This window comes from Cygnus atratus, chromosome 1 (assembly GCF_013377495.2).
Source record: "Cygnus atratus isolate AKBS03 ecotype Queensland, Australia chromosome 1, CAtr_DNAZoo_HiC_assembly, whole genome shotgun sequence".
Lineage (NCBI taxonomy): Eukaryota > Metazoa > Chordata > Aves > Anseriformes > Anatidae > Cygnus > Cygnus atratus.
In genome coordinates this window covers 101,447,861-101,475,288 of record NC_066362.1, presented here as the reverse complement: position 1 = coordinate 101,475,288, position 27,428 = coordinate 101,447,861, and the positions used below count along the sequence as shown (strand labels likewise).

The 27,428-nt window shown below is 45.2% G+C and overlaps 2 protein-coding genes and 1 gene segment (V, D, J or C); 2 read left to right on the top strand and 1 right to left on the bottom strand.

The window, feature by feature from the left end:
• Nucleotides 1–27,428, top strand: part of LOC118247547 (T-cell receptor beta-2 chain C region-like) — a 68,406-nt gene that overhangs the window by 475 nt on the left and 40,503 nt on the right. The window contains 2 exon segments of the C gene segment in view: nt 1–301; nt 3,338–3,347. Coding sequence covers nt 1–301; nt 3,338–3,347 — 311 coding nt within the window.
• The window catches only part of LOC118247549 (trypsin I-P1), a 29,942-nt gene continuing 12,181 nt past the window's right edge, over nt 9,668–27,428 (bottom strand). The window contains exons 2-7 of the mRNA XM_035545600.2: nt 19,884–19,956; nt 13,740–13,829; nt 12,384–12,549; nt 11,516–11,769; nt 10,588–10,724; nt 9,668–9,826 (exon numbers count right to left, since the gene is read on the bottom strand). Coding sequence (XP_035401493.1) covers nt 9,677–9,826; nt 10,588–10,724; nt 11,516–11,769; nt 12,384–12,549; nt 13,740–13,779 — 747 coding nt within the window. The 5' untranslated portion in view covers nt 13,780–13,829; nt 19,884–19,956 and the 3' untranslated portion in view covers nt 9,668–9,676. The remainder of the gene's footprint in view (nt 9,827–10,587; nt 10,725–11,515; nt 11,770–12,383; nt 12,550–13,739; nt 13,830–19,883; nt 19,957–27,428) is intronic.
• LOC118247548 (trypsin II-P29) lies at nt 17,865–21,512 on the top strand. The gene is made up of 5 exons (XM_035545599.1): nt 17,865–17,907; nt 19,444–19,606; nt 20,272–20,525; nt 20,826–20,962; nt 21,363–21,512. The coding sequence occupies exons 1-5, from the start codon at nt 17,865–17,867 to the stop codon at nt 21,510–21,512; spliced, it is 747 nt and encodes a 248-aa protein (XP_035401492.1).

Here is a 27,428-nt window from a genome sequence, read left to right as displayed (position 1 = left end):
GATGGGCCCTTCAGCAATCACCAGACACAGTTGTCCGGGAGGGAGACTCACTGATTCTGAACTGTTCTGAAAAAACAGAGAGTGCATTATTGACCTTGTACTGGTACAAGCTGCCTGTTGGGAAGGATGCCACTCTGCAGCTGATTGTAAATTCAGTGGAAGGTGGCAGAGCAGAGATTGAAAAGGAATTCATAAACCACTTCCAGAGTAGTGGGACTAAGAGCAGCTGCTTATCTGTGGAGACAAATCATGCCCTACTTAATGACTCAGGCACTTATTTCTGCGCTAAGCAAGATACACTGTGACACAACAGCTGGAGCAGCATAGCAAAAACCTCTCCCTGCAAAAGGAGATCTGTCTCAAGTACATACAGCCCTCTATTTAACACTAAAACCATTTTCTGCTCTCACCCTCCAGCTCCGTCTACTTAAGGAAAGTGGTGTTTTCCTTTGTCTCTTCTGCTGGTTCTCTACTTTTTTTTCCTATATATTCCTATCCGTGAATCACTTTTTGACTTTGCTTTCTTGTACTCAACTCTCTCCTCATTTCTCTGTCATCCATAGATTTCTCTACACTTTCCTCCTCTAGTCTTCTCTCTGTCCCTCTCCCCTTTCTTCTTTGTCCTCTCTCAGATACATGTCCCCCACCAATTTCCTTAATCCTCTTCCATTTCTTCTCCTTTTCAACCTGTTGCACTAACTCACAGGCATGCAGGATGTGGAATTCGTTCACACAGACTTTCTTCCACCAGCTGAAAAGCCAAGGTTGACCTGCAGTTGAATCTGTTGAAGGATGCAAAGGCCAACAAGAAAAGACTCTACAAGCGTGTAAACAGTACAAGAAAGTCTAGGGAAGATGTGGTCCTGCTGTTGAATGAGGCAGAGGAACTTGTTAATGTGATGCCCATCTATAAGAAGGGTCATAAGGAGGATCCGGGGAAACACAGGCCTGTCACTGACTTCAGTGACAGGGAAGGCTATGGAACTGTCCTGGTTTCAGTTAGGACAGAGTTAATTTTCCTCCTAGTAGCTGGTAGGGTGCTATGTTTTGGATTAGGATGAAAAGAGCGCTGATAACATGCTGATGTTTTAATTGTCGTAGAGCGGTGCTTACACCAAGCCAAGGACTTTTCAGCTTCTCGCTCTGTCCTGCTAGCGAGCAGGCTAGGGATGCAGCAGGAGCTGGGAGGGGACAGACCCAGGACAGCTGACCCAAACTGGCCAAAGGGGTATTCCATACCATCTGACGTCATGCTGAACAATATATAGGGGTGGCTAGCCGGGGTGGGGGGGGCCGACTGCTCGGGGATAGGCTGGGCATCAGTCAACGGGTGGTGAGCAATTGCATTGTGCATCACTTATTTCGCACACATTATTATTATTAATACCATTATTATTTTTTTTTTCCTGTCTTAATAAACTGTCTGTATCTCAACTCACAGGCTTCACTTTCCCGTTTCTCTCCCCCATCCCGGAGAGGGAGGGGGGAGGGTGAGCGAACGGCTGTGTGGTGTTTAGCTGCCAGCCGGGCTAAACCACAACAGGAACAAATCATTTTGAGTGCAATCACGCAGCATATGAGGGACAAATGGGTGATCAGGCCCAGTCAGCATGGGTTCATGAAAAGCAAGTCCTGCCTGACAAACCTCATCTCCTTCTATGACCAGATAACCCGCCGGGTGGATGAGGGAAAGGCTGTTGATGTAGTTTATCTAGACTTCAGCAAAGCCTTTCACGTGGTCTCCCATAGTATTCTCCTGGAGAAGCTGGCAGCCCATGGCTTGGACAGGTACACTCTTTGCTGGGTTAAAGACTGGCTGGATGGCTGGGCCCAAAGAGTGGTGGTGAATGAAGTGAAAGTCAGCTGAGAACCAGACATGAATGGTGTTTCCCAGGGATCAGTGTTGGGGCCCATCCTCTTTAATATCTTTATTGATGATTTGGATGAGGGAATTGAGTGCACCCTCAGTAAGTTCGCAGATGACACCAAGGTGGGGGGAAGTGTCGATCTGCTGGAGGGATGGGAGGCTCTTCAGAGGGACCTGGACAGCATGGGTCAATGGGCAGAGGCCAATGGGATGAGGTTCAACATGGCTAAGTGCCGGGTCTTGCACTTTGGCCACAACACCACCATGCAAAGCTATAGGTTTGGGGCAGAGTGGCTCAAAAGCTGTGCAGAGGAAAAGGATCTGGGGGTTTCCCTTTTGTCTCTGTGTCATTCACCCCAACACACACACACCTTTTTCCCTACCTCTCTCTCCCTCCCCCCAATGTTATTTTTTGATCTTAAGACATTTGCTCCATGATTCTGCTATTTATTTTCTCTTTTTTTTTTTTTTTTCCAATTTCATCTGTGGCATTTGGATTTTTCTAGGACAATTTGAGATCTCCTCAGATACCTTGTCATCTTCCTTTCCAAATCACTGAAAACTATATTGAACAACAGACATTTTAGCAGTAATCCATGGGCTAACAAAAGTGTTGTAATTTATGCTTCTTGAAAACTGGTGTTTCTCACTTTTCTTTTTCCCTGACACAGAAAAAATATAAAGAGGTATTCCTTGTTATTCCAATGTTATTTCTGAGTCACAATTCTTCCCTCTACCCTTCCACAGGAGATACATTGGCTTTTCAACAAAATACCAAAATTTGTTTCTCATTTCTATTCTTAACACTTCTTCCAAGTCGTGTGTCTTGGAAGCTTAGGAAGTTTTGAGAAGTTGGACTGACCAAGATCCTGTGTTCTGTCTCATTCTTGGAGCCTTTCAGTTGAGCGCTCCTGCCTGTTGATCACTTATTTTCCTGTCATCCCAGGTTGCCGAGAGCTTTTCTTGCCTTTGTGTGTGCACCCAAATACGTTGCACTTGATCCCAGCAGACTTTTTTTTCCTCAGAAAAATAGAGAAACCACAGGGCACATTGTCCTGTTGACCCTCAGGCTCCAGTTAGTCCTGACAGTTCTGTAATTCCCACACTCCTTCTGTGTGAGAAAAACAATATGTAGAAATGTCAGCAGTGGGAGAAGTAAAAAGTGTCCTCACATCTCGGTTCTCTGCAGATTTCGGTTGCACTTACCAGACAGCACACAGAACATGAGACTCTGGGTCATGAGTTTGGGGCATACGGGTGCCAGAAAAGACTGGTAGTATAACACCAACAGGTAGGTAAGCACCACACTGCCACTCTTTCATTCCCCCTACTAAACAAAACATGAGGAGAAAATACGCTGGAAAAAAAATAAAAATAAAAATAAAAAAATAATAAAAGCCTGTGGTTTGAGATAAGGACAGAAAAATCACTCACCAATTACCGTCATGGACAAAACAGACTCAGTATAAGTGGCATTAATGTAAGTTATTACCAATGAAATACTAACTAGAGCAGTGTGAACTAAAAGCAAGCTAAAAACACCTTTCCCTCATCCACTTTTTTTCTACCTCTTCCCCCCAAGCAGCTCAGGCAAATGGGAATGTGGTTACACTTTGTCTTGGCAAATCCGCCCTCACTCTCTTTCCCTGCTCTGGCATGGCTCTTTTCCCCACTCCATTAAAAGCTAAAAAGCTAAAAATGTGCATCGGAGGATAATCTGAGTCGAAAATCATGAAAGGATACAAAAGCATGTAAAATTTGTTCAAACTCATTGGCTAACAGCTCTATTGACTTTGAAAGCACAACTAAACTGCAAGGAAAAACACAAAAGGTTTTGAAGGTACTCAGACAAATTTTCTAGATTGTCTAAAATTTTTTGAGAAGCCACTGGAACTGTAAGACGTCCAGCACAGTGCCCAGCCTCGTTGGAGCCCAAGTAAGGAACAGTTTCTCCTGACAAAACCTGCAGTGGCAAGAACTGCCAGGGACTGGACAGGCACCATGGTCATGTCCCTACTTCTCACATGCTAAGTGCCAAAGGGCCCTAGGGCCACTGGAGAGCATACAAAGCTTTCACACATCACATACAACATATTTTCTTCCCCTCTGGGAAGAAGCTATAGCTTTTCAAGTCATTTCTGTTTTCTTCTTTAAAAAGCAGGGTTAAAAAAGAGAGACGGGGAATATCCACTACCAATTCCACTGAGATGTACACTGCTCATACAGAAAGAGCATGCACTTTCTAAAAATCTTTGAAAGCTAAGGGACAGGTACGAATCTCTCTAGAGTTTCAGGCAAATACACGAGGGATAACAACAAAAAGGGAGGAAAAAGTGAAAACCTCAGTTAGCCAGGACACACTTGGAAGACTAGAGAAGTCAGACTGATCATGAGGTGATGTCTAGTCACAGCTTTTGCTTTCAGGAAGAAAAGGCTGGCAGAGATACCTTCCTTTCTTTTATTCGGAAGTGAATTAGGAAGTGCTCCCAGGAAGGTTAAACTGTAGGGAGTATGCTTCGCTGACCGGAAAACCGAAGAAACTAAGATGTGACTAAGCACATTTGTTTTGTGCCTTCCCTATCTTTGCTTCTGTCTGACAGAAGTTCTGAGTTGTGAGGTATAATCATCTGTCACGTACTGAGAAGATCTCTCGGGAATGGAAAACTGTATGATTACATTTACTAGAATGTAAATGTACTAGCTCTGGCAAGATGTCCCAAGTCATATCCAGAGGTGTAAATGAGTTGGCAAACCATTCATGAAGCAAATACACCCTAGGTCCATGCCTGACAGCTCCAATGCACAATGATGAAATGCCTGACAATACAACATTCAGAGAGCATTTTTTTGGTCTGCAGGCAGTCCCACATTTTTGTCAATGACATCAGAACTCTGCGTCTCTTGCAGAAAGGCTAAGCAACACTTAACAGCCACATGAATGCTTGGCTTTTCTTTTAAAGGCTCACTAACAAGGGTATCAAAGGTGAGCTGTCTCTTCTCCCTCCTCCGACCAAGCTTGATGGACAAATCAGAACACTCCACCCCTCATCATCAGCATGGGGTTCCTCCCTTGGGATGATATTCTTCACAAAATGATCCAATGTGGGCTTCCCATGGGCTGCAGTTCTTCAAGAACTGCCCCAGTAAGGGTCTGTACCAGAGTGTGCAGGAATATAGGCTGGAACTGGAATGGCTGCGGGAGCTGGAACTGGAACGGCTGCGGGAGCTGGAACTGGAACGGCCGCAGGGTCTGTCACTAGGTTGATAGTAGCATCAGTTGCAGCTCGATAGGCACAAGCCAGACCCCAGCACGCCACAGTGATTTGTGTCACTTTGGAACTGCCAGAGTCATGACACCTTTTTTTCAAGCATTCTACCAGTTTTTTAGGATTTTGCAGTTGTTCAGGGGTGAATGTCCAAAACACTGGAGGTGCCCACTGCTCTAGAAACCTGCCCATATCCTCCCACACTCCCTGCCACTCACAACTATCCCACCTCAAGACAGATCTCCAGATGAGATTCCTAAGTAGTTGTTTAACCTTAAACAAAACCTGAAGCCAGGACAGGACTGTTCCAGAATGGTCTTCTCTCCACAGCCTGAAGTTCCAGTGTGACTGATAGCTCCTGCTGCTGATGTCTGGCAATTTGATTAGTACAGCCCATGATAAGGTTGTCCCTGTTTCAGTTGGGATAAAGTTAATTTTCCTCCTAATAGCTGGTAGGGTGCTATGTTTTGGGTTAGGATGAGAAGAATGCTGATAAGACGCTGATGTTTTAATTGTTGCAGAGCAGTGCTTACACCAAGCCAAGGACTTTTCAGCTTCTCGCTCTGTCCTGCTAGCGAGCAGGCTAGGGATGCAGCAGGAGCTGGGAGGGGACAGACCCAGGACAGCTGACCCAAACTGGCCAAAGGGGTATTCCATACCATCTGACATCACGCTAAACAGTATATAGGGGTGGCTAGCCAGGGTGGGGGGGCTGGCTGCTCAGGGATAGACTGGGCATTGGTCAGCGGGTGGTTAGCAATTGCAGCAGCTAAACACCACACAGCTGTTCTCTCACCCTCCCCTCTCCCTCTCTGGGATGGGGGAGAGAAACGGGAAAGTGAAGCCTGTGAGCTGAGATAAAAACAGTTTATTAAGACAGGAAAATAATAATAATAATAACGATAATAGTACTACTAATAATAATGTGTACAAAACAAGTGATGCACAATGCAATTGCTCACCACCCGCTGACCGATGCCCAGTCTATCCCTGAGCAGCCAGCCCCCCCACCCTGGCTAGCCACCCCTATATACTGTTTAGCGTGATGTCAGATGGTATGGAATACCCCTTTGGCCAGTTTGGGTCAGCTGTCCTGGGTCTGTCCCCTCCCAGCTCCTGCTGCATCCCTAGCCTGCTCGCTAGCAGGACAGAGCGAGAAGCTGAAAAGTCCTTGGCTTGGTGTAAGCACTGCTCTGCAACAACTAAAACATCAGCGTCTTATCAGCACTCTTCTCATCCTAACCCAAAACATAGCACCCTACCAGCTACTAGGAAGAAAATTAACACTATCCGAACTGAAACTAGGACACCCTCACCAATATCAGCATAACATCATCACAAGAAAAATAAAGGTGGACAATCTACACGCACTCCACCCCTCATCCCTTCATCACAATTAGAACACAAATTCTCCAGAATTATTGCACACTCTGGCAATATCCAGTCCATGCTTTGCTTGTTACCTCTCGTAGTTTTCATCCTTATCTCAAGTTGCCCTGTGTGCTGGGCACCAAAAAGGACTGTTGTGGTTTAACACTAATAGACAGCTAAGTACCACACAACCACTCTCTAACTCCCACTCAGGGAGGAAGGATTCCGCAGGGCAGAAGCGAGAAAAAATGGTAGAGGAAAAAGCTTGCAGATTTGAGATAAGAGCAGTTTAATGAACATAAAGCAAAGGCTGTGCAGAAGCAAAAGGAGAAAGCAACAGTTCTTTACTCCCCATTAGCAAGGGATGTTCAGACACTTCTGGGAAGCAGGGCCTCAATACATGTAGTGGACGTTCAGGAAGATGAATGCTTTCATAACAAAAGTACCCTCTTCTTTCTCTCCTTGCCTCCTCCCCCCAGCTTTTATTGCTGAGCATGATGCCATATAGAATGGAATATCCTTTTGGTCAGTTTAGTCTTGCCCACCCCCAGCTTACTGACCTTTAGTGGCAGTAAGGGGGCAGAGCTGGAGATAGAGCCCTCATGCTGTGCAAGCACTGCGCAGCAACAGCCAAAACATTGGTGCGATACCAACACTGGTCTAGCTACAAGTACAAAGCAGAGCACTACAAAGGCTGCTGTGTGAAAAGTTCTGTCCCAGTCAGATGCAGTCAGCAAAAAAGGGAACAACTTTGCTGGTTCTCTCTTCATGGCACTGTTCACTAGTGGCATAAGTGGTATTCCAGCCACGGAAGAGGGGAGAACCTGTGAGGACATTCCAACAATTTGAAAATCAAGCCTGACATATCATCTGGAAAGTGGAATTTCTTCTTTACCCACTGGAGGCCCTGACACATGTGGGTAGACAGTGACAGAGGTCGGGGACTGTTTCCAAACTACTCTTCTCCACATGCCTGTCCCTCATAGTTGAGAATGCACTCTGCCTGCTGATATAAAAGTTTATTTCCCCCCATTTTATCTCATCCTCCCCATGGTCCTCCATTTTCTTGTCTCCCCTGACATACCAGGCAAAGATATTAAACAGTCTCCACTTGCAGTGGTCAGGGAGGGAAAGACTGTGACTTTCAATAGTTCCTTTGTCTCCTGGTGCAAATAGCCTGAAGGTAAGGATGCCAGGCTTTTTCTGAAATAAAAGGGCGTGGAGGGCAGATTCTGAGAAGGAGTTCAACAAGAGCTTCCAGAACAATAGGACACAAAGCTATGCTCTGTTATCATTTGTATATTGTGCTGTTCCCTGACTCAGGCAACCATTACTCTTCTCAGAGGCATCTCAACTACTAAGCATCTGACAGAGCACAAGCCTCTCTAAGTGAAAACAGTATTTGTTAAGCATTTTTAAGACAGCTACATAGTCCACTTTTGCAGGTTTTTCATGGACTTTCCCAGCGCCAGTTGCAGTTAGGGGGATTTAAAATCAGAACCCAGGAAAATCTCTGTTCCTTTGACTCTTCCAGGAAAACTAAGGAAGCCCAGCACACCCAGTTAACTGGGGCAAATGGTATAGACAGCAGCCCCAATTAGTAAAATAGCCTCACTAGGTCATAGCACTGGTACATTAAGAAAACTAGTCCTAGGAAGAGGTTGCTTTCATTTCCCAAGTACAGCTCTCAGGGATTCTGCACCAGGAAAAGTTTAGTCATACGGCTGGGGGCCGGGCGTGATGGCGAGAGTTCGTGTTCTGCCTGCTGTTTTCCCCAGCAGGAGTACGCTGCCGCCTGAGTGTTCACCACACTCTTTCAGATGTTTTAAGTAGATGTATAGCACCTGACTACATGCTGATAAACAGAAAGCATCTTCTACTCCAAAATGGTTGTACACAACAGGCTGAAAGACTCCTGAAGATGAGGCTAGGAATTGTTCTAGGAAGAAGAATCTACAAACATTTAATATTTTCCTGTGGTGGTTTTAGCTTGCTGGGCATCTGAACTCCACCACAACCGCTCTCTTACTACCCTTCCTTAGAAGAAGGGAAGAATAATGTATGATGGAAGGAAAGACAAGACAAGACAAGACAAGACAAGACAAAAAGAAAAGAAAAGAAAAGAAAAGAAAAGAAAAGAAAAGAAAAGAAAAGAAAAGAAAAGAAAAGAGAAGAGAAGAGAAGAGAAAAAGAAAAGAAAAGAAAAGAAAAGAAAAGAAAAGAAAAGAAAAGAAAAGAAAAGAAGAAGAGAAAAGAAAAAAGAAAAAAAGAAAAGAAAAACGAAACGAAACGAAACGAAACGAAACGAAACGAAACGAAACGAAACAAAAAGAAAAGAAAAGAAAAGAAAAGAAAAGAAAAGAAAAGAAAAGAAAAGAAAAGAAAAGAAAAGAAAGAAGAAAAAGGAAAAGAAAAGAAAAATCACTAAACTCACATGTTGAGATAAGGAAAATTTAATTAAAGGGAAAAGGAAGAAGGAAAAATAAAACAACAAAAGAAAAAATAAAATAAAATAAAAGACAAGCAAAGACTGCATAGAAGCACAGAGACAGAAAATAAATTAGTCTCTATTTCCCAGCAACGCGTGACGTTCGGCCACATCCCAGGAAGCACGGCCTCAGTACATGTAGTGGTTGTTTGGGAGGACAGACATTTTTGTAACAAGAGCCCTCCCATGCCCCGCTTCTCCTTTCCCACCTTTTATTGCTGAGTGTGACATCATATGGTATGGAATATCCTTTTGGTCCGTTTAGGTCAGGTGTTCTGGTGATGTTCCTCACCATCTCTTGCCCACCTTGCAGGTTGGAGGGTTGCATCTCTTGCTCTTGCAGGTTCTTGGGGGGTTGGAGGGAGTCCTGATGCTGTGCCGTATTGCTCAGCAATGGACAAAACACTGTTGTGATACCAGTGCTGTTCTAGCTACAAGTGCAGCCACAGCACTGTATGGGTCACTGCAGGGAAAGTTAACTCCATCCCAGCCAGACCCCGTACATTTCCCCAGAGTGTTTCCTCTCTCTGTCCTCTATGTGATAACCCACGGAAGTACCCACAGGAACTCTGCACAAAGAAGGTCTGCCTGAAAGCCTTTATTTTTTGATAAGTTTTGCATGTCCAATTCCAAAACAGAAGAAAATGATGATGAGGAAAAGCTGGTCACATAGCAGACAGTGCCTCAGTTGGCAGAAATAGTTGATTGGATCCAGGAGACGTAATTGCAAACCTTAGTGTAAACTCCAGGATAGCCTTTCTGTGCACATCCTATGCCCCAGGAAACAATACCTTGGAGCTGCCCATTGCAGACTACTGGACCACCAGAATCCCCCTATGCAGATAAAGGATACAGACATTCAGCAAACATTTTCAGCATAAACAATAAGCCAGATGTCCTAGAAAACACTGAGATTCTGGAGAGCTCTGCTGGGCTTTTTTCATGCAGAAGCTCTACAAACTTCATTTCAGATTACCACTCTAGACTTGATGCTAGTGTGCCTTACTTTAGCTTAGCATAGCTAAGAGTGAGTAAGCTGCCTGTTTTTCACAGATGTAGTTCTTGGTAGATAATAAGGAAATTTGTGTTTTACACATTATTCTGTCAAATATTTCCCTGGAGTTAGGCATTAGAAACATGCAGAGCAATTGCCAGGTGTGTTCATGCACCAGACTTCCTGGAGATTGGCATATTGGGTAGTTCATTTTTAGTGAGTCCAAAAGCAACCTTTGCATCCTAAGCTCTATAGCCACTGTGATTATTGTTGATTCTGTGGTGCAGCACTCCTTCATTTTCAGAGGCCTAAAGTGCAGAAGGTGGCATACTCTGCTTGTGGACAATTAGGCCAGAGAGGTATATCATGTCCCCAAAACAAAAACGAAACAACTCATCAACAACAAAAGAAAATGCCCAAGAAAGACAAATTGAGTGAAAAACCTAACCTGCTCAATAAGTAACCTCTACCCTAAGCCTCCACTGTTAGTCAAAAAACGGGGTTCAGACATGCCGCCAAGTATAGCAGCTTCTCTAACGTGATATCCTCTTCCACTAGGAAACTGCAGGAGAGACACAGGTAGGAGAGGCAGATGTTTTACCTGGCAGGAGTCTTTTCCTCCATTCAGGTATCCTACACATATCATGTTTTTAGTAATTTGACCGGGGTAGGCACTGCTGCACTGGCTTGAGGAGAGTACAGGAGCATTCAGGCACTGCAAGTTATCTGGATACAGAGCTACAAGAAAATAGAGAGAAATGTCTGATGACATGTCTGATTTGATTTCAGAGCCCAGAGAAGCCATCTGTCTTCACAGAAAAGTCATTGCTGAACACCCAGTTTTATCAGTCCTCATTTTTCCTCTGAAGGAAAATCACAGCCTGGATTCTGTTTAGGTGGAAGAGATTCTGCCCATGGGTCCACTGTTCTACACTGCAGCTACATAAACATATGTGATATCTAGAAAACCATCAACTAGCAAGTGTGGAACTAAGAGCTATTCTTTTAATGCATATGTTGGAGAAAACATGGGTCTGAGGAAAAGCATCCTCTCCTCTGGTGCAGGTTTGGTGGTTTTCAGAGAATTAGATAGCAGTCAGCATCTGCGCTTCTGACCATTGGTGTAAGTGAGTGGAGCTCTCTTCTAGAAATTTTAGATGCACAATCACACATTTTTATCATGTTCTCAGAGAACTGGCAACTCTATTAACATTAGCTAAATTGCTAGTGCTTGGCACTGCATAGTGCCAAGGCATATAATGTATGGTAATGTAGGCATCCTAGTGAAGGGCACTTGGATGACCTAAATGATTCCATTTTCATAACACAAAACAAGAGGAAGGACCAGGCTTGCCATTAGAGCATTTAAATGGTTACTGTCCTACACAGATCATTTACAGTCATTCCTCAAAAAGGCCTAACCTGCAGCAATATTCTGTTCTTTACCCTGTACTGTTTGGACCTAATTGTGAGGTCTTAGAATGGCTCCCAGGCCCTCAGAATGCTGTACATTCCCATTGAGCACTCACAGCCGCTGCTGAGTGTGTTGCCCCATCCAGAGATTAGGCATGTGGTGCCAGTGGCCACACAGCTGCTAGGAAGAGGAACCGTATTGACATAGGAGTTGAGTGTGGCTGCTTTGGAAAGTTTGATGAGCATAATGTCGTTGTCCAGTGTGTTGGAGTTGTAGCCAGAGTGGCGGATGACTTTAGCTGAACTTATGGTCTGCTCACTGCCATCTTGGGCTGCCAGGTTGTGTTCCCCAAGTTTCACTTGGATGGAACTGGAAAAGATAAGGAATGTCATATACTTTACAGTTACTGACATCGTAGTTAGGAGAAACCTCCCTGTTACTGTACGCACTAGCTTCAACATCATTATAGTAGTAGCTGTTTTCACCCAGGGTACCTTTATTGTCCTGCAACAGCTCCTGGGCATCCACACTGAGATCTTACGCACACCCAGTTCAGGTGGTGAATTCAGGAAGGATTACTTTTCTGAGCAGGGTCAAATTAAATATATTACAGTGCCTTATACAAACCTTCTGGAAAAAGACAAACTGGTACCACCATGAGGTCATTCCTCTTCTTGTTCTCCAGTAATTAAGTTTTAACAAGATTAATGCAATTTACAAGAGATCACAGCCCATAATTTGTTGTTAGATAATCACATTGTCATTTCAGAAAGTAACCTGCATCCACAGAAATATTTGCAAAAGTGGAAAACCCCATATCATGCCCCAGCCCAGCTTTCTGAATGAACCATCCATTCCTTGGTTGTCTCCTGTCAGAACTGGGTCAGTTACATATTTGAATCTCATACATATTAGAATCTCACTGTTAAAAGTGAACTGGAAGAAATAGGTAGGTTATGGAAGAACATATTTTTTCCACTCACGACTTGTAGCAGTGAGCCGCTGACACGACCCACTGGCTGCTGATGAGAGAACCTCCACAGAAGTGATACCCAGAATTCAGGGACACCTGATATGGGACAGAGTTCTTTGCACAGGTGTAGCCTCCCACAATCTTGTCATCATCGTCATCATTGATGGGGAAGGCAACTGGGAGATAAGAAGCAGCATATGTTAACATCTGGCATAAGGAACTTTGTGGCCCTGTGATTGACTGAAGCATTTCTTTTGTAGGCTCTGGTCCTATAAAAATGCACAGTGGCAGCGGTGGGCAAGTGTAACAGACATTTGTTTACTGCTCCCTAAAATAAGCTGATTGAACTTAGATTGGTAGCTCATCTATTTGCATCTAAAGCACTGGCTGCTCGTCCCAGGCTGAAACTAAGAATACAGAAATATTTTTGTTGGACAGGATCAAAGGTCTGTTTGTCCCAGGATCTTTGTGGTGGTTTTACTCAGGTGGGTAGCAGAGTTCCACCACGGCCGCACTCTCACTCCCCCTCCTCAAAGACGAGGGGAAGCAGGAAGCAGGAAGCAGGCCCTGGGAAGCGGCGCCTCAATATGCCTAGTGGTTGCTCGGGAGGACAGATGCTTCCACAATGAAAGCCATCCCCTCTCCTTCCCCTTTCCCACCTTTTATTGCTAAGTGTGACATCACATGGTATGGAATATCCCTTTAGTTGGTTTAGGTCAGCTGCCCTGGTGATGTCCCCTCCCCATCACTTACCCACCCCCAGCCTGCTGGCTCTTGGGGGCTTGGAGGGAGTCCTAATGCGATGCCACTATTGTGCAGCAATAGACAAAACACTGGTGTGATACCAGTGCTGTTCTAGCTACAAGTGCAGAGTACAGCATTGTGTGGGCTGCTGCAGGGAAAGTTAACTCCATCCCAGCCAGACCCAGCACAATCTTGTCTGCAGTAGTAGTCAATAGCAGACTGAGTCAAAGTACAAGACAAGTCTGCAGTGGTATTTCCTTGGAACACTCCTCAGTATTCCAAGAATTAACAACAGCTTTAGGACTTCCTGAGCAAGAGATAATATCTTTGTACTTTCTTGAGAGTTTCTTGAGAGTCATGAATTTATAAAGTCAATTATTGAAAATATAAAGTCATTTCAATATTCCTGGTCAAGAACCCTTATGAGGGCATTCATTCGACAGTCTGTGAAACAAACTATCCTGAACAGATATGTAGCAGTCAAAAGAAGTTGCAGTGCTCTGCCTTAAAACTTTTGCAAGGTGTAATTGGACTGTACTTTCTCACAAGAGACTACCTTGCAAATTTCTTCAGAAATGAGCTTCATTATACATTACAAAACTAAATTTAAAAATATACTCACCAGCCACACCAACAAAGGCGACAAACAGTATGTACTTCATGATCTTGACACAGCCTCAAGCCCAGACTGGTGGACTGGAAATGCAAGCTGCTGGAAATATATTTTCTGAAATGGCCTTATCTATAGCCCAAGGTTTTCTCCAGGAAAAAATACACAGTGGAAAATTTGAAGATCCAAATGCAGATATTAAAAGGCATTGGCAGAAGGTACAAATAACTTATTAACTAAGCATACACCTTTCTTAAGATAGCTCTCTTAAATTATTTCAAAGAGCAACCTTCAATATAAAAATATATTTTGGCTTGGAAGATGTGTAGTTGTTTGTCCTTCTCACTCTTGTATGCAGCACTTGATAATAGCATACCTTTGAGATTCCTCTGCTCTTATGAAGTCATTTTTAAGAACATATGTTTTTCCAGAAGCTGAATATTGTAGGTAATGTACTATAAGACATTTTACATTTATTTTAACAACAAAAATCAACCAACTAAACAAACAAACTAACCAACCAACAAAATAAAGTAACAAAAAACAAGAAACTTTGTGTTTTCTACAGTTTATTTTTAAAAATTAATTTCCTTGATTAACTTGTCTTCTCATCTATACACAGTGTTTAATCAAAATTAGTCATAAGTAATTTCAGTAAGTGAGTATGAGAAAACTATTCTCTATCACCCTCCATTTCTCAAGTTAAATTTTTCAAATGTGGGAATGCTCACCATTTTTCTTTGAAAGCATTTTTCTCATTTTATCTAAATGATCATAAAAAACTAAGTAGTGAATCACATTTTCTATTTCATTTTGGAATATTCTACAGACAGTGGCTTTTGCCACAGAAAAATCTCCATATAAATTGATATTTATGGATATAAAGTAAGTGAACAAAAATACTGTGATCACAAATAATGAGATTTCCGGAAATTCTTCTCTGAATGTGTCATAATTTCTTCTACGATGCTGAGCTTGTTAAAGCTTAATGTGTTTGGCAAATAACCATTTTCCAAGCAGCTGCCATGCCAGTTCCTGAAAGACATCAGAAAATCTCAAGTATCCATTAACAGAAGTCATATACTTTGCGATGCTGAAATGGCATGAGAGACTAAATCAAAATTATTTTTCTACTCTATTTTATGAATGATTGGTGGCACCATAGAGATGGAAATTTTCCTTCATGATAAAGGACAAGCCCAAGATCAGGGAATACTCCACAGTATTGGATTAATGACCTTGGGCTTTAATCAGCACACAGTTTTCTTACAAAACCTTTCAAACTGAAAAACAAATAAGGATTAGAGATATCCTCTGGAAAGGGATTTATAATGTTAATAGTAGTAAGGATGGCAGAAAGTATCAGAGCTATCTAACTGCATCACACATAAGTAGGGCAAAAGCATTTCCATGCTGCAATAGTGTTTAATTTGATACTGCTGTGGATTTTTAATTTCATTCTCAAAAACATACCACTGGCATAGAGAAGGACTGTCATCAGACATTTCAAATATTGTTCGTGACGTATAAATCTGATAACTGATTTTAGTAACTTATAGGCTACAAAGGCTATCTCCCGTTCCCATTTTGCACATTAATTAATGTTAGTTTACATAGCCTGTTTCTTCTTCCTCCTCTGACCAAACTTCATGGACAAATCAGTGCATGGGGAGGGGCATCAGTCTCTAGCCTCTTCTCTCTTAACACACACTGTTCTGGAGCAGCTGCTCCTAACCATGCTGACCATTTTGCTTGCTCTTCTGCCTGGTGAGAGACAGTAAATCCATCTGCAGCATCATCCAGGCCATGCTGGACTGGTATGAGGTGAAGGACCATTTTTGGCCACTGTCCATACTTCTTCTTCTCCCTTCCACTTTTTCTCTCTGACTCATGCAGGTGCTGGGGTCGGAAGACTCATTACACAATGGCCAGAAGAAACCCTCAAGAGAGCTGGAGAGACTGTGGACATCTCTTGTTACCAGAATCATACCCGCTGATTTGCCCATATGTTCTGGAACCAGCAGCCTCCAGGGGGATCACACAGTACAGTGAGGGGGTTGAGCACTAACATAAAATACCCACCTTGCTGGAATGGGAGACGAAGTCTCTGAAAAAATGTGAGACAGATTGGAGAGGGGCAGAGGAAAAGCAGAAGGAAAACAAGGGCAAAGTGGGTTAATGGAGCTGGGACTCTTTGGAAGGAAGAGGGTCAGGCAAAACAGTGCAGCAGCACCTAGCATTTTTGAAGACAAAAACCCTTCAGACATACAAACACGTAGGTCGGCATTAAGAATTGAGGCACTGCTGGCGTGGTTAGTGAAAGGCAGCAGATACTTCTCAGGACTAGTGCTACAGCAGCACTGCCATGTTCTTGGCCACTAGTCCCCACAGCAGGCCCTACCGTGGCAACAAGGAGGGAGAGAGTGTGGTAAGAGAAGATTGATTGTTGAGGGAGGAGAGCCCAGCATCTGGCAATGGACATGGGAGGCTGACACCAGTCCAGCTGGGAGGAAGCATGCCCAAGGCACCAGGCATACATTCCACTGTGGAAGGGGCAGCCCCTTGGCAGCTTCACAAGTAACACTGTGCTCTGGGAGACACTTTTAGCCACCTGCTCCACACACCTCTTAATTGCCACAGGAACGCACACGGTTCTGAGCAGGACTAAGGCACCTTTGATGGCAAAACTGCATGGCCAGAGAAAGGAAACCACAGAAGGCTGTTCTCACATGGTGCGTCCATTGTGATGGACAGCTGTGGGCAGAAACTGAATGCACGTTGGCCAGAGCGCTGCCTAACTAGGTTTGCAATTTCCCTAACCAACCTCCCCTTTTAAGGCTCCCTTCAAGACCCAGGGAAGGAACCGTCACCCCCTGTGTGGAAGCACATGGTGTGTGGGCAAAGCTGTGGTCTGGTCTGCTCATGAGAACGTCAGACATCTCGGCAGCGGTACGTGGGACACTAGTACTGTAGACAGTCAGTCAAAAAGGAGCTGCAAAACAGCACATCCTTAAAGCACCACTCTGCACACCAGGTGGGGCCTCTCTGCACCCGCTTCGTCCCGAGGCCTCAGGAAGCCCAGACTAAAACACAAGATTCTTTTTTTTTATTATTATTTATTATTTTTTTAATTTGGCATTTTAAAAAATGGATTATCCACTCTCAACAGCACACACGACATCACAGGGGGGCAGGTTGGTAATCTCCTTAGAGGAAAAAGGTCTCTCAAAGACTCTCTGTGCTCTTGCCTATGTCAAGCAGCAGACACTACTTACCCCTTCCTGGACTAATGCCAGAGCTTGCAGCAGAAGTCCTGGATCCTTGTTCCTAAGTCCTTGATGACAGACATATAGTGAAAGTACTGCACCCAAGTCCCTCCCCGTTCTCCTACCCACCTCTCAGGGGCCCTTTTGAGAGGCCTCTGTGAATCCCAGTAATTGAGAGGTCACGCCTGTAGGCTCAATGGTGCTGGAGCTCATGGCACAAACAGATCTCAAATGGACAACTCAGAGATCATCCAGGAGACAGGCCCCATCAGAAAAGAATTCAGGCTTTTCATCGGAAACTCTGAAGGATGAACTGACTCCTTTGTGTTCAGGTCAAAATTAGAACATCTCCCCTCCCTCCCACCTCCTCCTCTTTCTTTAAGATGAGGAACCTCTCCATGAAATGTAAATGCCCTCTTCTGCTCACTGGGGGTGAACATCCCACAGGCCCATTTTTCGGGCTCTTTCCAAACATAAACTCCGGGGGGGGGGAGGGGTCCAACTCTCCAGCTGCAAACAACTCTCTCATTGAGTGCAGTGGTGCTGCAGCAGAATGCTGGTGGCTCCAGGGGCATGGGAGGAAGGAGGGTTGCTGAATGGAGAGCAGCTGTGTTGGGTATTATCAATGGACTGGCAATGACAGCTTGCATTTCTAGAACTGTGTTCTCCTAGTTCAGGTATTTCAGTCAGCTGTGTCATCGCCGTACTCAGATAAAATAAGTAAACTCGTCCAGGCTGATGCAAGATCCTGGGAAAGGGAAAGCTGGAGAGACCGTGGGCTGACAAAGATAAAGCTCTTCAGGAGCATAAAGCCGAGGAGTTTCTGAGGCTAGTCCTCGTGCACATCACGGAACTTGGTGGTGAAGGCACCATGCATTCTCTCTTCCTCATTCTCTCCTGCCTGGGAGCCGCTGGTACGTTCTCTAAAGCTGCTGATCTTATAGCCATCTGCACACCTGAGCAAACCTTCTCTCATAGCCTCTTGCCTTGTCCTCTCTACCGGCCCTTCTCTTTCCCCAGTAGCACGACATTCTGTTTTTCCTCAATTCCCAACCATGTCAGAGACATGGACTCTCAGCCTCCTAGAGAGATGGAGAAGGTAGGACAAGACAGGGGTGCATAAAACAATGCAGGGCTTGCCGTCTCCTCCTCTGCAAGAATTAGCAAGTATGAAACACACCTAGGCGTTTTGGCAGGTTCACAAACAGCAAAGGACAATTTGTGCTCTTTTAGGAAATCTGTGAACCCCTTTCCACATTTTTTGAGGATGCAAAAGTTTTACATGGCCTCAGAAAATTGGGGGGAGGGGGGGCAGGTCAGAGGGGAGGAGGATGGGACGGACAGACAGGCGACACATTTGTGAAAGACAAAGCCATTTAACTCTGTGAAGTTCAGACACTCCATCTGACGTAGAAATGTCAAGCCCCTGAGTTGCTGGAGGCTAGGGAGTGTATGTGGAAGGGTTTTGCATCTTCTACTCCATGCATCTGTAATGGATCATATAATCATTGAATCATCAATGAATCATATAATCATATAAGGAACATCGAGTCCAAATCCTGGCACCACACAGATCTACCCAAAATTTTAGACCATGTGACTAAGTGCACAGTCCAAATCCTTCTTAAATTCCAACAGGCTTGGTGCAGTGACTACTTCCCTGCGGAGCCTGCATTCCCTGGGGATGGTCAGAGGCAGGGTCCCAGCCTACAATGCTCTAATGCAGTGGGCTCCAAAATGGGGTGCATGCACCTCTGGGGTTGTGCATTACCGTGTGGGAGGAAAACATTTGAACTTCAGTAGAGCAAGTATGTAACTTACAAATGAACAAATAGACATATGTCGCGGTGCGGGAGGGTGTTTTGCTGATAGGGGTGTGCAATCAAAAAAGGCTGGAGACCACTGTTCTATTGGCTTCAACAAATATGTTTTTTCTAACTTTCTGCTATAATATCATCTTCCAGCTCTGTGGAGCCTTTGTGTTCTCTCTCAATCCTCCACTACCACGTTTTTCTACCTGTCTTGCTCACTCTTTGTCTCACCCCTGCAAATTAAGAAGTTCTCTCAACTGCATTTGCCATTTTCGAAACACTTTCCACCCTACACAAATGATCACTGTACGCTTTCTACCATGACACAGCTGTCGCATCCCAATCCAAAGGTACCCCGGAAGGAACACAGTGAAGGCTGTGTACAATTCATTTGTGAGGTTCTTTGGCAGCTTGTGCTCTTCTGTTCTCTTCCTGACTTGAGGTGGTACAGACAAAACCAGGTGTTTCAGAGTAGTGCAGAAAGATCTCGGCAGGATATTTCAGGAGTTGCCTGAAGACTTCTGAAGTTTCAAGCTCTTTTGGCTCTTGCTAATTCCTCTGTAGCTCACTGGCTGCTGCTGCACTTTAAGAGAATCGATTCAGGCATGGTGCTGTGAAACCCAATTCTCTCTCCCTCAGTTGCTTTCCCTGGAGATGCTGATGATGACAAGATTGTGGGAGGCTACAACTGCCCACAGCATTCAGTTCCCTACCAGGTGTCCCTGAATGCTGGGTATCACTTTTGTGGAGGGTCCCTCATCAACAGCCAGTGGGTTGTGTCAGCTGCTCACTGCTACTTATCGTAAGTATGGCTTGGGTTGTGTATCCGGATGGATTCTGGTCAAATCTTACAAACCCACCAGATCTGGAACTCTGGTGCCTCTCAAGAGAAGGCCATGCATGCATGGGGGAAGGGACAGGGGTGGGGCAATGCATGGTGTACCTGAAACCAAAGGAGAAACCCTAGCCTCAGTCCTGCTGTGTTACATGGACTTTCCAGTATTCCTGCACTCGTAGCATCCTTTTCTGTGCATCCTAACACGCCTTTCGGTCTATATTTACACATCCATGAGGCTTACCATTACCGCTTTCTTCGTTTTCATTCCTCCAGACTTCCTCCATGGATCTGTCTCGTCCTGAGTTTAGGGCACACTGTGCAGAGAGAGCAACAGGAAACTGAATCTCCCTTTCTTAAGCATTGCCGTAGGTCTCTGGAGTCATCCATCTACGCTTACACCATTGCCACAGCTGCCAGCTGGGGATCCACCACGCAGGATGCCCATCTGGCAAGGCTCTCCCAATTCTGTCTTCCATGAAATCATGAAGTTCCTAGAGCTGCATGACACACAAACCTTTGATTAGGGCAGCACTCCCTTACTCTCTTTCAAGTGTCTGCCAGTCCCCACGTCGCACCCAGTTGTTCACCCCTTGGCTAACTGCTGCTTTTCTCTGCTGACAATTTTGCAGCCGTATACAAGTGAGGCTGGGAGAGTACAACATTTATGTGCAGGAAGACAGTGAAGTAGTCCGGAGTTCTTCAGTAATCATTCGCCATCCTAACTACAGTTCAAGAACCCTTGATAATGACATTATGTTGATCAAGCTGGCATCCGCCGTGGACTACAGTGCTGACGTTCAACCCATAGCCCTGCCCACCTCTTGTGCCAAGGCAGGGACCGAGTGCCTGATTTCGGGGTGGGGAAACACACTGAGCAGTGGCAGTGAGTATCTACACACATCGCATGTAGCTGTTCACACTTCTACTGCTGTACCACCATGCTCGTGAGACCCATGTACAGTTCACCCCTTCTTTGCAGCCTTTTCTTGTTGTGCCTGCAAGTCCTCCACACTGCCCTGCCTCCACACTGCCCTGCCAGTGTCTCAATCTACAATGCACTTCACCGTTTTACTTTACCCTCCTTAGCTGGATGGCTCTCGCATATAGGTCTTTGGGTCTTTCTGTTCACTGACAGTACTGAGTCCCAAGACAAAACCTAAAATTGTTACTGCTCTCCCGGCAGCCAATTACCCTGAACTTCTCCAGTGCCTGCAAGCACCAATTCTGAGTGACCAAGAGTGCCAAGATGCTTACCCGGGTGAAATCACCAGCAACATGATCTGCGTAGGATTCCTGCAGGGTGGGAAAGACTCATGCCAGGTAGGAGTTGATGTCTGCACAGAGCCCTGGGCCACACACTGCCAGGGTGCCCCAGGCTGCACGGTATATGTCGGAGCTTGGCAGCCTGCTTAGCTTCAGCCTCTTCCTCGCCAGGTGCTCTCTTCTGACGCACCCCTTCCAGCAGGCTTTGGATGCAGGGTGGACTACACTGAAAATAGCCGGTCCAGCCACATCTGCTGGTTGGCACTGAGCATGGTACCAGTGAATTGTTGGGGGCTAGGGGAGGCCAGCAAACAAGGGGTGGGCTCTCTCTGTGCTCCTGTATCAGGGCCTGCTGCACTTTGTTTTGCATTCCCTGGATTCTTTTTGCCAAGTCAAAAACTTTCCAGGTGGGATTCTGCTTTTCAGTCATCTTGTGCCCGTACATTTTCCCCTCCAGGGTGACTCAGGCGGACCAGTTGTGTGCAACGGAGAACTCCAGGGCATTGTGTCATGGGGAATTGGGTGTGCTCTGAAAGGTTATCCCGGTGTCTACACCAAGGTCTGCAATTATGTTGATTGGATCCAAAAGACCATTGCAGCCTACTGATATCTTGACAACCACCTGGCTCCTTGGCCACTACCCTCCTGCCCTAATACTTTCCTTAAGAAGACAACAGCACAAATAAATATCTCACTTAAAGAGCCTTACAGACATTTACTTTGGGGACTGAAGCTCGTTAGAGACAAGTGGGGTTCCCTGCAGCCTTCCACCAGCTCCTCCTGAACCTTCCCTGCTGTTCTGGTTCAGGTGCATGCACTGGGAGCAGCGCTCTAGAGCTGCTGGGCTGTCAGGCTACGGGAATATGACACTGTGCCACCATCCAAGAAGTCTTCTGAGCCAGGCACCTCCTTTTCTTTGCTCATGGCCCTCTTACTGAGAAAGGGAGCAGGTCTCTAGGGAGTGGGTTCCTACAGCAGCAGAGCAGAGTTCCATTTTGCTCCTGCCGGTGGCAAAGTTTTCTTCTCACTGGCACCGTAACAGCTTTGATGGTGGCCATTACTGCTATGGCACTAGGTGGGACAGCAGGCAGAATCCAGAAGCACAGAGCAATCAGGCCGCAGACAACACCTGTGGGCACTGATATGTTCCCCTTCTTCTCCTTTGCTCCTGGACATCTGAGACAGGTGGACTGTGTCCACCAGGGTCCAGCAGGGTCCAGCAGGTAACACAGACTAGCTGCTAGGGAAAGGCAGACAATAGCAAACAGGCAGGAAAAATGCCGGGGACCTGATAGCAATGTAAAGCATGGAGGGAAGATCAGTTAAGAAAGGAAGGATAGAGAGCAACTTTGTCATAAGCTTTGGGCTCCGGAAGGACATCGCGGATGGTGGAGTTCTAGTTTTAAAGTGTATATTTAACCCATCTCATGCAACACATGATCTGTAGCTAGTGGCAAGAAAGACCTCCCCCAAAGCACCCTGAGGCAGTGTAAACTGGGCCACTATGGAGCAACTTTAGCCTCTCCAAACCTAGAAACCGCCTCTTCATTGTGAGAATTTCAGATGGGGGAGCTTGCGAGGAAAAAAGAGAGGCCTAGGAGGGACTGGGAAAAGTGCAAGATTCTTGCAAGGGTGGTGAGGTGGAGAGTCGAGTGGTCTGAAAAAGTTGGGAAGGAGTTTAGAAGTGGGAGCTAGCGAGTCTGGCACAGTGAAATAGAATGGAGGAGGAGGGGAAACTCACACCACATAAGCAGACGCAGTCCTATCAGAAATGGAATAAGAATGGACTGGTTGGGTATGAGAGATGTGAAAGGAGCGTAGGACTGACTGGGCAGGGGATCTGGGATGCCAAGCCCCAGGTGGAAGGGTTTCTGCAAGAAGAATTGTCTCCGGTCAGGTGGGCCCTGACTCTCCCGATGGTCTCTTTTTTATTAAGGGGGCGATCTCACTGCTTTCCCCAAGACTTACTGTTGGGCAGGGCTGAATCTGGTAGCTGAACAGAGTGGTGACTGCCATGGGGTGTCCCGCAGGCCCAGACAGTAGCAAGGCGGAGAATGTGTTCTCAGTAGGCACGCATACATGCAACACATGCATACCTACATACGCAGCCGAGCACACAGATCAGCACAGACTGACACACTCCCCACTCACACCAACAAAACCAGCACCAATGGCATCCACTTGGACATCTTCATTTTCCTTCTTTTAATGTTTTCTGTTTTGGTTTGTTTTGCTTGTTTGTTTGTTTTTGTTGGATTTTGATTTTTTTTATATATGTTTATACCTTATAGGCATTTTTTCTGCCCAAATATGGGGAAAATCAGGATCTGAGCTGGGGAGCTCAATCATACCTGTCTTTATCTTACTACGGTTTGTCTTTCCTAGTTTTTTCTTTTTTTCTTTTTTCTTTTTTTTCCTTCTTTAGTCTTATTGGAAAAATAGCATGAAAGAATTAGATATTTTGAACTGAAAAGCAATTGATTTTGGGGTAGAGAAACACTGAGCAGTGACAGTGAGTATGCACTGGCAGTGAGTACACACACTGAATGTAGCTGTTCACACTTCTCCTGCTCTACCACCGTGTTCATGGGACCCATGTACAGTTCACACCTTCTTTGCAGCCTTTTCTTGTTCTGCTCACAAGCAAGGTTCATTTTGGGGAAATACGGACATCTATATGTACAATTTGTATCTTTCCTATAGCTGTGGTCAGACGCTCTGTCTGGCCAGTAGCTGCCCCTAGATTCCAGTCTGCTTTCACTGGTACCAGGTCCTATGAGCCCCCAAGCATGCAAGTGCTGGCCCTAATACGCACAATCACAGAGACACATCTTTACAAACAGCTGCCTGGGACAACCCTGGTCCCTTTGCTTTCCAGTTCCCACTCTAGTCCTGCCATCAGATAAATACACGCACATGCCACCCATGTTTTTTTTGCCTATGTACCATGAAGTCCAGCTTGAAGTTCACTAGCGATCATACAGACTGTCATACCCTGCCTTGCTCCTGCAGCTGGCATCACAAAAACATGGGCCCATTTACCTGTGGCCTTATTCGAGTTCCTAGTGCTTAAGTTCACTCACTCTGGTCTCTCCAGTCGCTGGTACCTGTGGTCTGACTACAGTTCGTTACACATAGGCCCCCATACACAAAGGACATGTACACAGAATAGAGTCCCTCACTCAGGGAAATTGTTAGTAGTAGAATTTAATAAAAGGAAAGGGACAGACAGAGGCATAGGGCATAGCCAGGCAAGCATACTCACTAGCAGCTTGCCCTTTTTATACCTTTATTCCTCTTTTTTTCCCCGCATTCATTCCTCCCCAGATCACCTAAATCCCTCCATTTCCTTGCCTTTGGTTCTTCACATGACCGTCCCCTAAGTCTGATGCAATCCCCAAGTGCTCTTCTCCTGATTTCCTTAGCACGTTCCATGCCTGTAGGCAATAAGACCCATGAGACCCAGAAGTGATCCGGAGAGCTGCTCCCCTTGATTCATGTGGATGGATTTCACATCTGGACCATGGGGCTTATGGCTCTTCTGGGATAGCTCTGGGTAGAGCGCAGACAGGCTGTTTCTCCAACTCTGAAATTTGGGTTCCCCCCTGCCTCCCATTGTGCCTCTTGTCTCTTTGATTGCAGAGGTGAACCTTTGATGGGCTAATCACTCTGGTGTGGTAGGACTGGGAAAAGTGAGGCCAGGGTATTTTCTGAGTGTCCCCCCGTCTGCCGTCGCCTCTCTGCTTCAATTTTTATTACATAACCTGGCATTTACCTTTTCTTCAAAGTTCACAGAAAAGAGCAAAAAGGTATCTTTAAGAAAGTACGGCTCTAGAGTTGTGTATTTTGGAGTTCTTCTTCTAGGCCTTCTTTTTGACAGTCTGCATGCTCTTAAGCACAGGCCAATTGCTTGTCTCAAGAGGTATGGCAGACATAAGCACATAAAGCAAAGAGGTAAAACAGATCACAGAGTGCAAATATGCCATGCTGCTCTCTGATGCTGTGGCAAAGCTGGATGCGCTGGAGTGAAAACTACCATCTGATCACAGGAAAAAAAAAAAGAAAAAAAAAGAAAGAGAAAGAGAGAGAAAGAGAAAGAGAAAGAGAAAGAGAAAGAGAAAAAAAGAAAAAGAAAAAGAAAAAGAAAAAGAAAAAGAAAAAGAAAAAGAAAAAAAAAAAAAAAAGAAAAAGAAAGAAGAAAAAGAGAGGGGGATGATGAGAATAGCTGGTAAGAGTAAGGACAGGGAAGCAGCTGGGAGCATGTCCTGTGCTAGATCCTCCCTCCCATACTCCGCTTTACCACAATTTCTAAGAGACTTCTGTAGTGCCAGGATGGATCACTCACTGTCATACCAGGATCAACCAAGCTGCATAAATTTTACTTTGCTTCCAGGCTCTGCTCTAAAATAACCTACACTCTGCTTGACTAGGGAAATACAGATGCATGACAGACACTTATGATAATTGTAGTCCTGCCCTGGGCATAGGCAGGGCTCTGAGGAGGCTAACTTTCTTTGTTACCCTGACTTAATGCAATCCAAAAAAGACATTTCTGAAAGGGCCTTGCACACCAGTAATGTTCTTACTTCGGGAGTTGTTCAGCAAGGAGTGTGGCACACCGTTCCTTGCTCCTAAGGAACACTCATCTACCTGCTCCTCAGAAAATTCTCAGGCCCCATATCTACTCACTGGACAGGCGCCATGGTCATATCCCTACTTGTCAGGGCCACTGGAGAGCATACAAAGCTTTCACACATCACATACAACATATTTTCTTCCCCTCTGGGAAGAAACTATAGCTTTTCAGGTCATTTCGGTTTCCTTCTTTAAAAAGCAGGGTTAAAAAAGAGAGACGGGGAATATCCACTACCAATTCCACTGAGATGTACACTGCTCATACAGAAAGAGCATGCACTTTCTGAAAATCTTTGAAAGCTAAGGGACAGGTATGAATCTCTCTAGAGCTTCAGGCAAATACACGAGGGATAACAACAAAAAGGGAGGAAAAAATGAAAACCTCAGTTAGCCAGGACACACTTGGAAGACTAGAGAAGTCAGACTGATCATGAGGTGATGTCTAGTCACAGCTTTTGCTTTCAGGAAGAAAAGGCTGGCAGAGATACCTTCCTTTCTTTTATTCGGAAGTGAATTAGGAAGTGCTCCCAGGAAGGTTAAACTGTAGGGAATATGCTTCGCTGACCGGAAAACCGAAGAAACTAAGATGTGACTAAGCACATTTGTTTTGTGCCTTCCCTATCTTTGCTTCTGTCTGACAGAAGTTCTGAGTTGTGAGGTATAATCATCTGTCACGTACTGAGAAGATCTCTCGGGAATGGAAAACTGTATGATTACATTTACTAGAATGTAAATGTACTAGCTCTGGCAAGATGTCCCAAGTCATATCCAGAGGTGTAAATGAGTTGGCAAACCATTCATGAAGCAAATACACCCTAGGTCCATGCCTGACAGCTCCAATGCACAATGATGAAATGCCTGACAATACAACATTCAGAGAGCATTTTTTTGGTCTGCAGGCAGTCCCACATTTTTGTCAATGACATCAGAACTCTGCGTCTCTTGCAGAAAGGCTAAGCAACACTTAACAGCCACATGAATGCTTGGCTTTTCTTTTAAAGGCTCACTAACAAGGGTATCAAAGGTGAGCTGTCTCTTCTCCCTCCTCCGACCAAGCTTGATGGACAAATCAGAACACTCCACCCCTCATCCCTTCATCACAATTAGAACACAAATTCTCCAGAATTATTGCACACTCTGGCAATATCCAGTCCATGCTTTGCTTGTTACCTCTCGTAGTTTTCATCCTTATCTCAAGTTGCCCTGTGTGCTGGGCACCAAAAAGGACTGTTGTGGTTTAACACTAATAGACAGCTAAGTACCACACAACCACTCTCTAACTCCCACTCAGGGAGGAAGGATTCCGCAGGGCAGAAGCGAGAAAAAATGGTAGAGGAAAAAGCTTGCAGATTTGAGATAAGAGCAGTTTAATGAACATAAAGCAAAGGCTGTGCAGAAGCAAAAGGAGAAAGCAACAGTTCTTTACTCCCCATTAGCAAGGGATGTTCAGACACTTCTGGGAAGCAGGGCCTCAATACATGTAGTGGACGTTCAGGAAGATGAATGCTTTCATAACAAAAGTACCCTCTTCTTTCTCTCCTTGCCTCCTCCCCCCAGCTTTTATTGCTGAGCATGATGCCATATAGAATGGAATATCCTTTTGGTCAGTTTAGTCTTGCCCACCCCCAGCTTACTGACCTTTAGTGGCAGTAAGGGGGCAGAGCTGGAGATAGAGCCCTCATGCTGTGCAAGCACTGCGCAGCAACAGCCAAAACATTGGTGCGATACCAACACTGGTCTAGCTACAAGTACAAAGCAGAGCACTACAAAGGCTGCTGTGTGAAAAGTTCTGTCCCAGTCAGATGCAGTCAGCAAAAAAGGGAACAACTTTGCTGGTTCTCTCTTCATGGCACTGTTCACTAGTGGCATAAGTGGTATTCCAGCCACG

Coding starts and splice junctions, on each gene's coding strand:
- LOC118247548 (XM_035545599.1), top strand. CDS start 17,865: ATGCATTCTCTCTTCCTCATTCTCTCCTGCCTGGGAGCCGCTG. Junction 20,526..20,825: donor AAACACACTGAGCAGTGGCA/GTGAGTATCTAC, acceptor CTCTCCCGGCAG/CCAATTACCCTGAACTTCTC. Junction 20,963..21,362: donor GTGGGAAAGACTCATGCCAG/GTAGGAGTTGAT, acceptor TTTCCCCTCCAG/GGTGACTCAGGCGGACCAGT.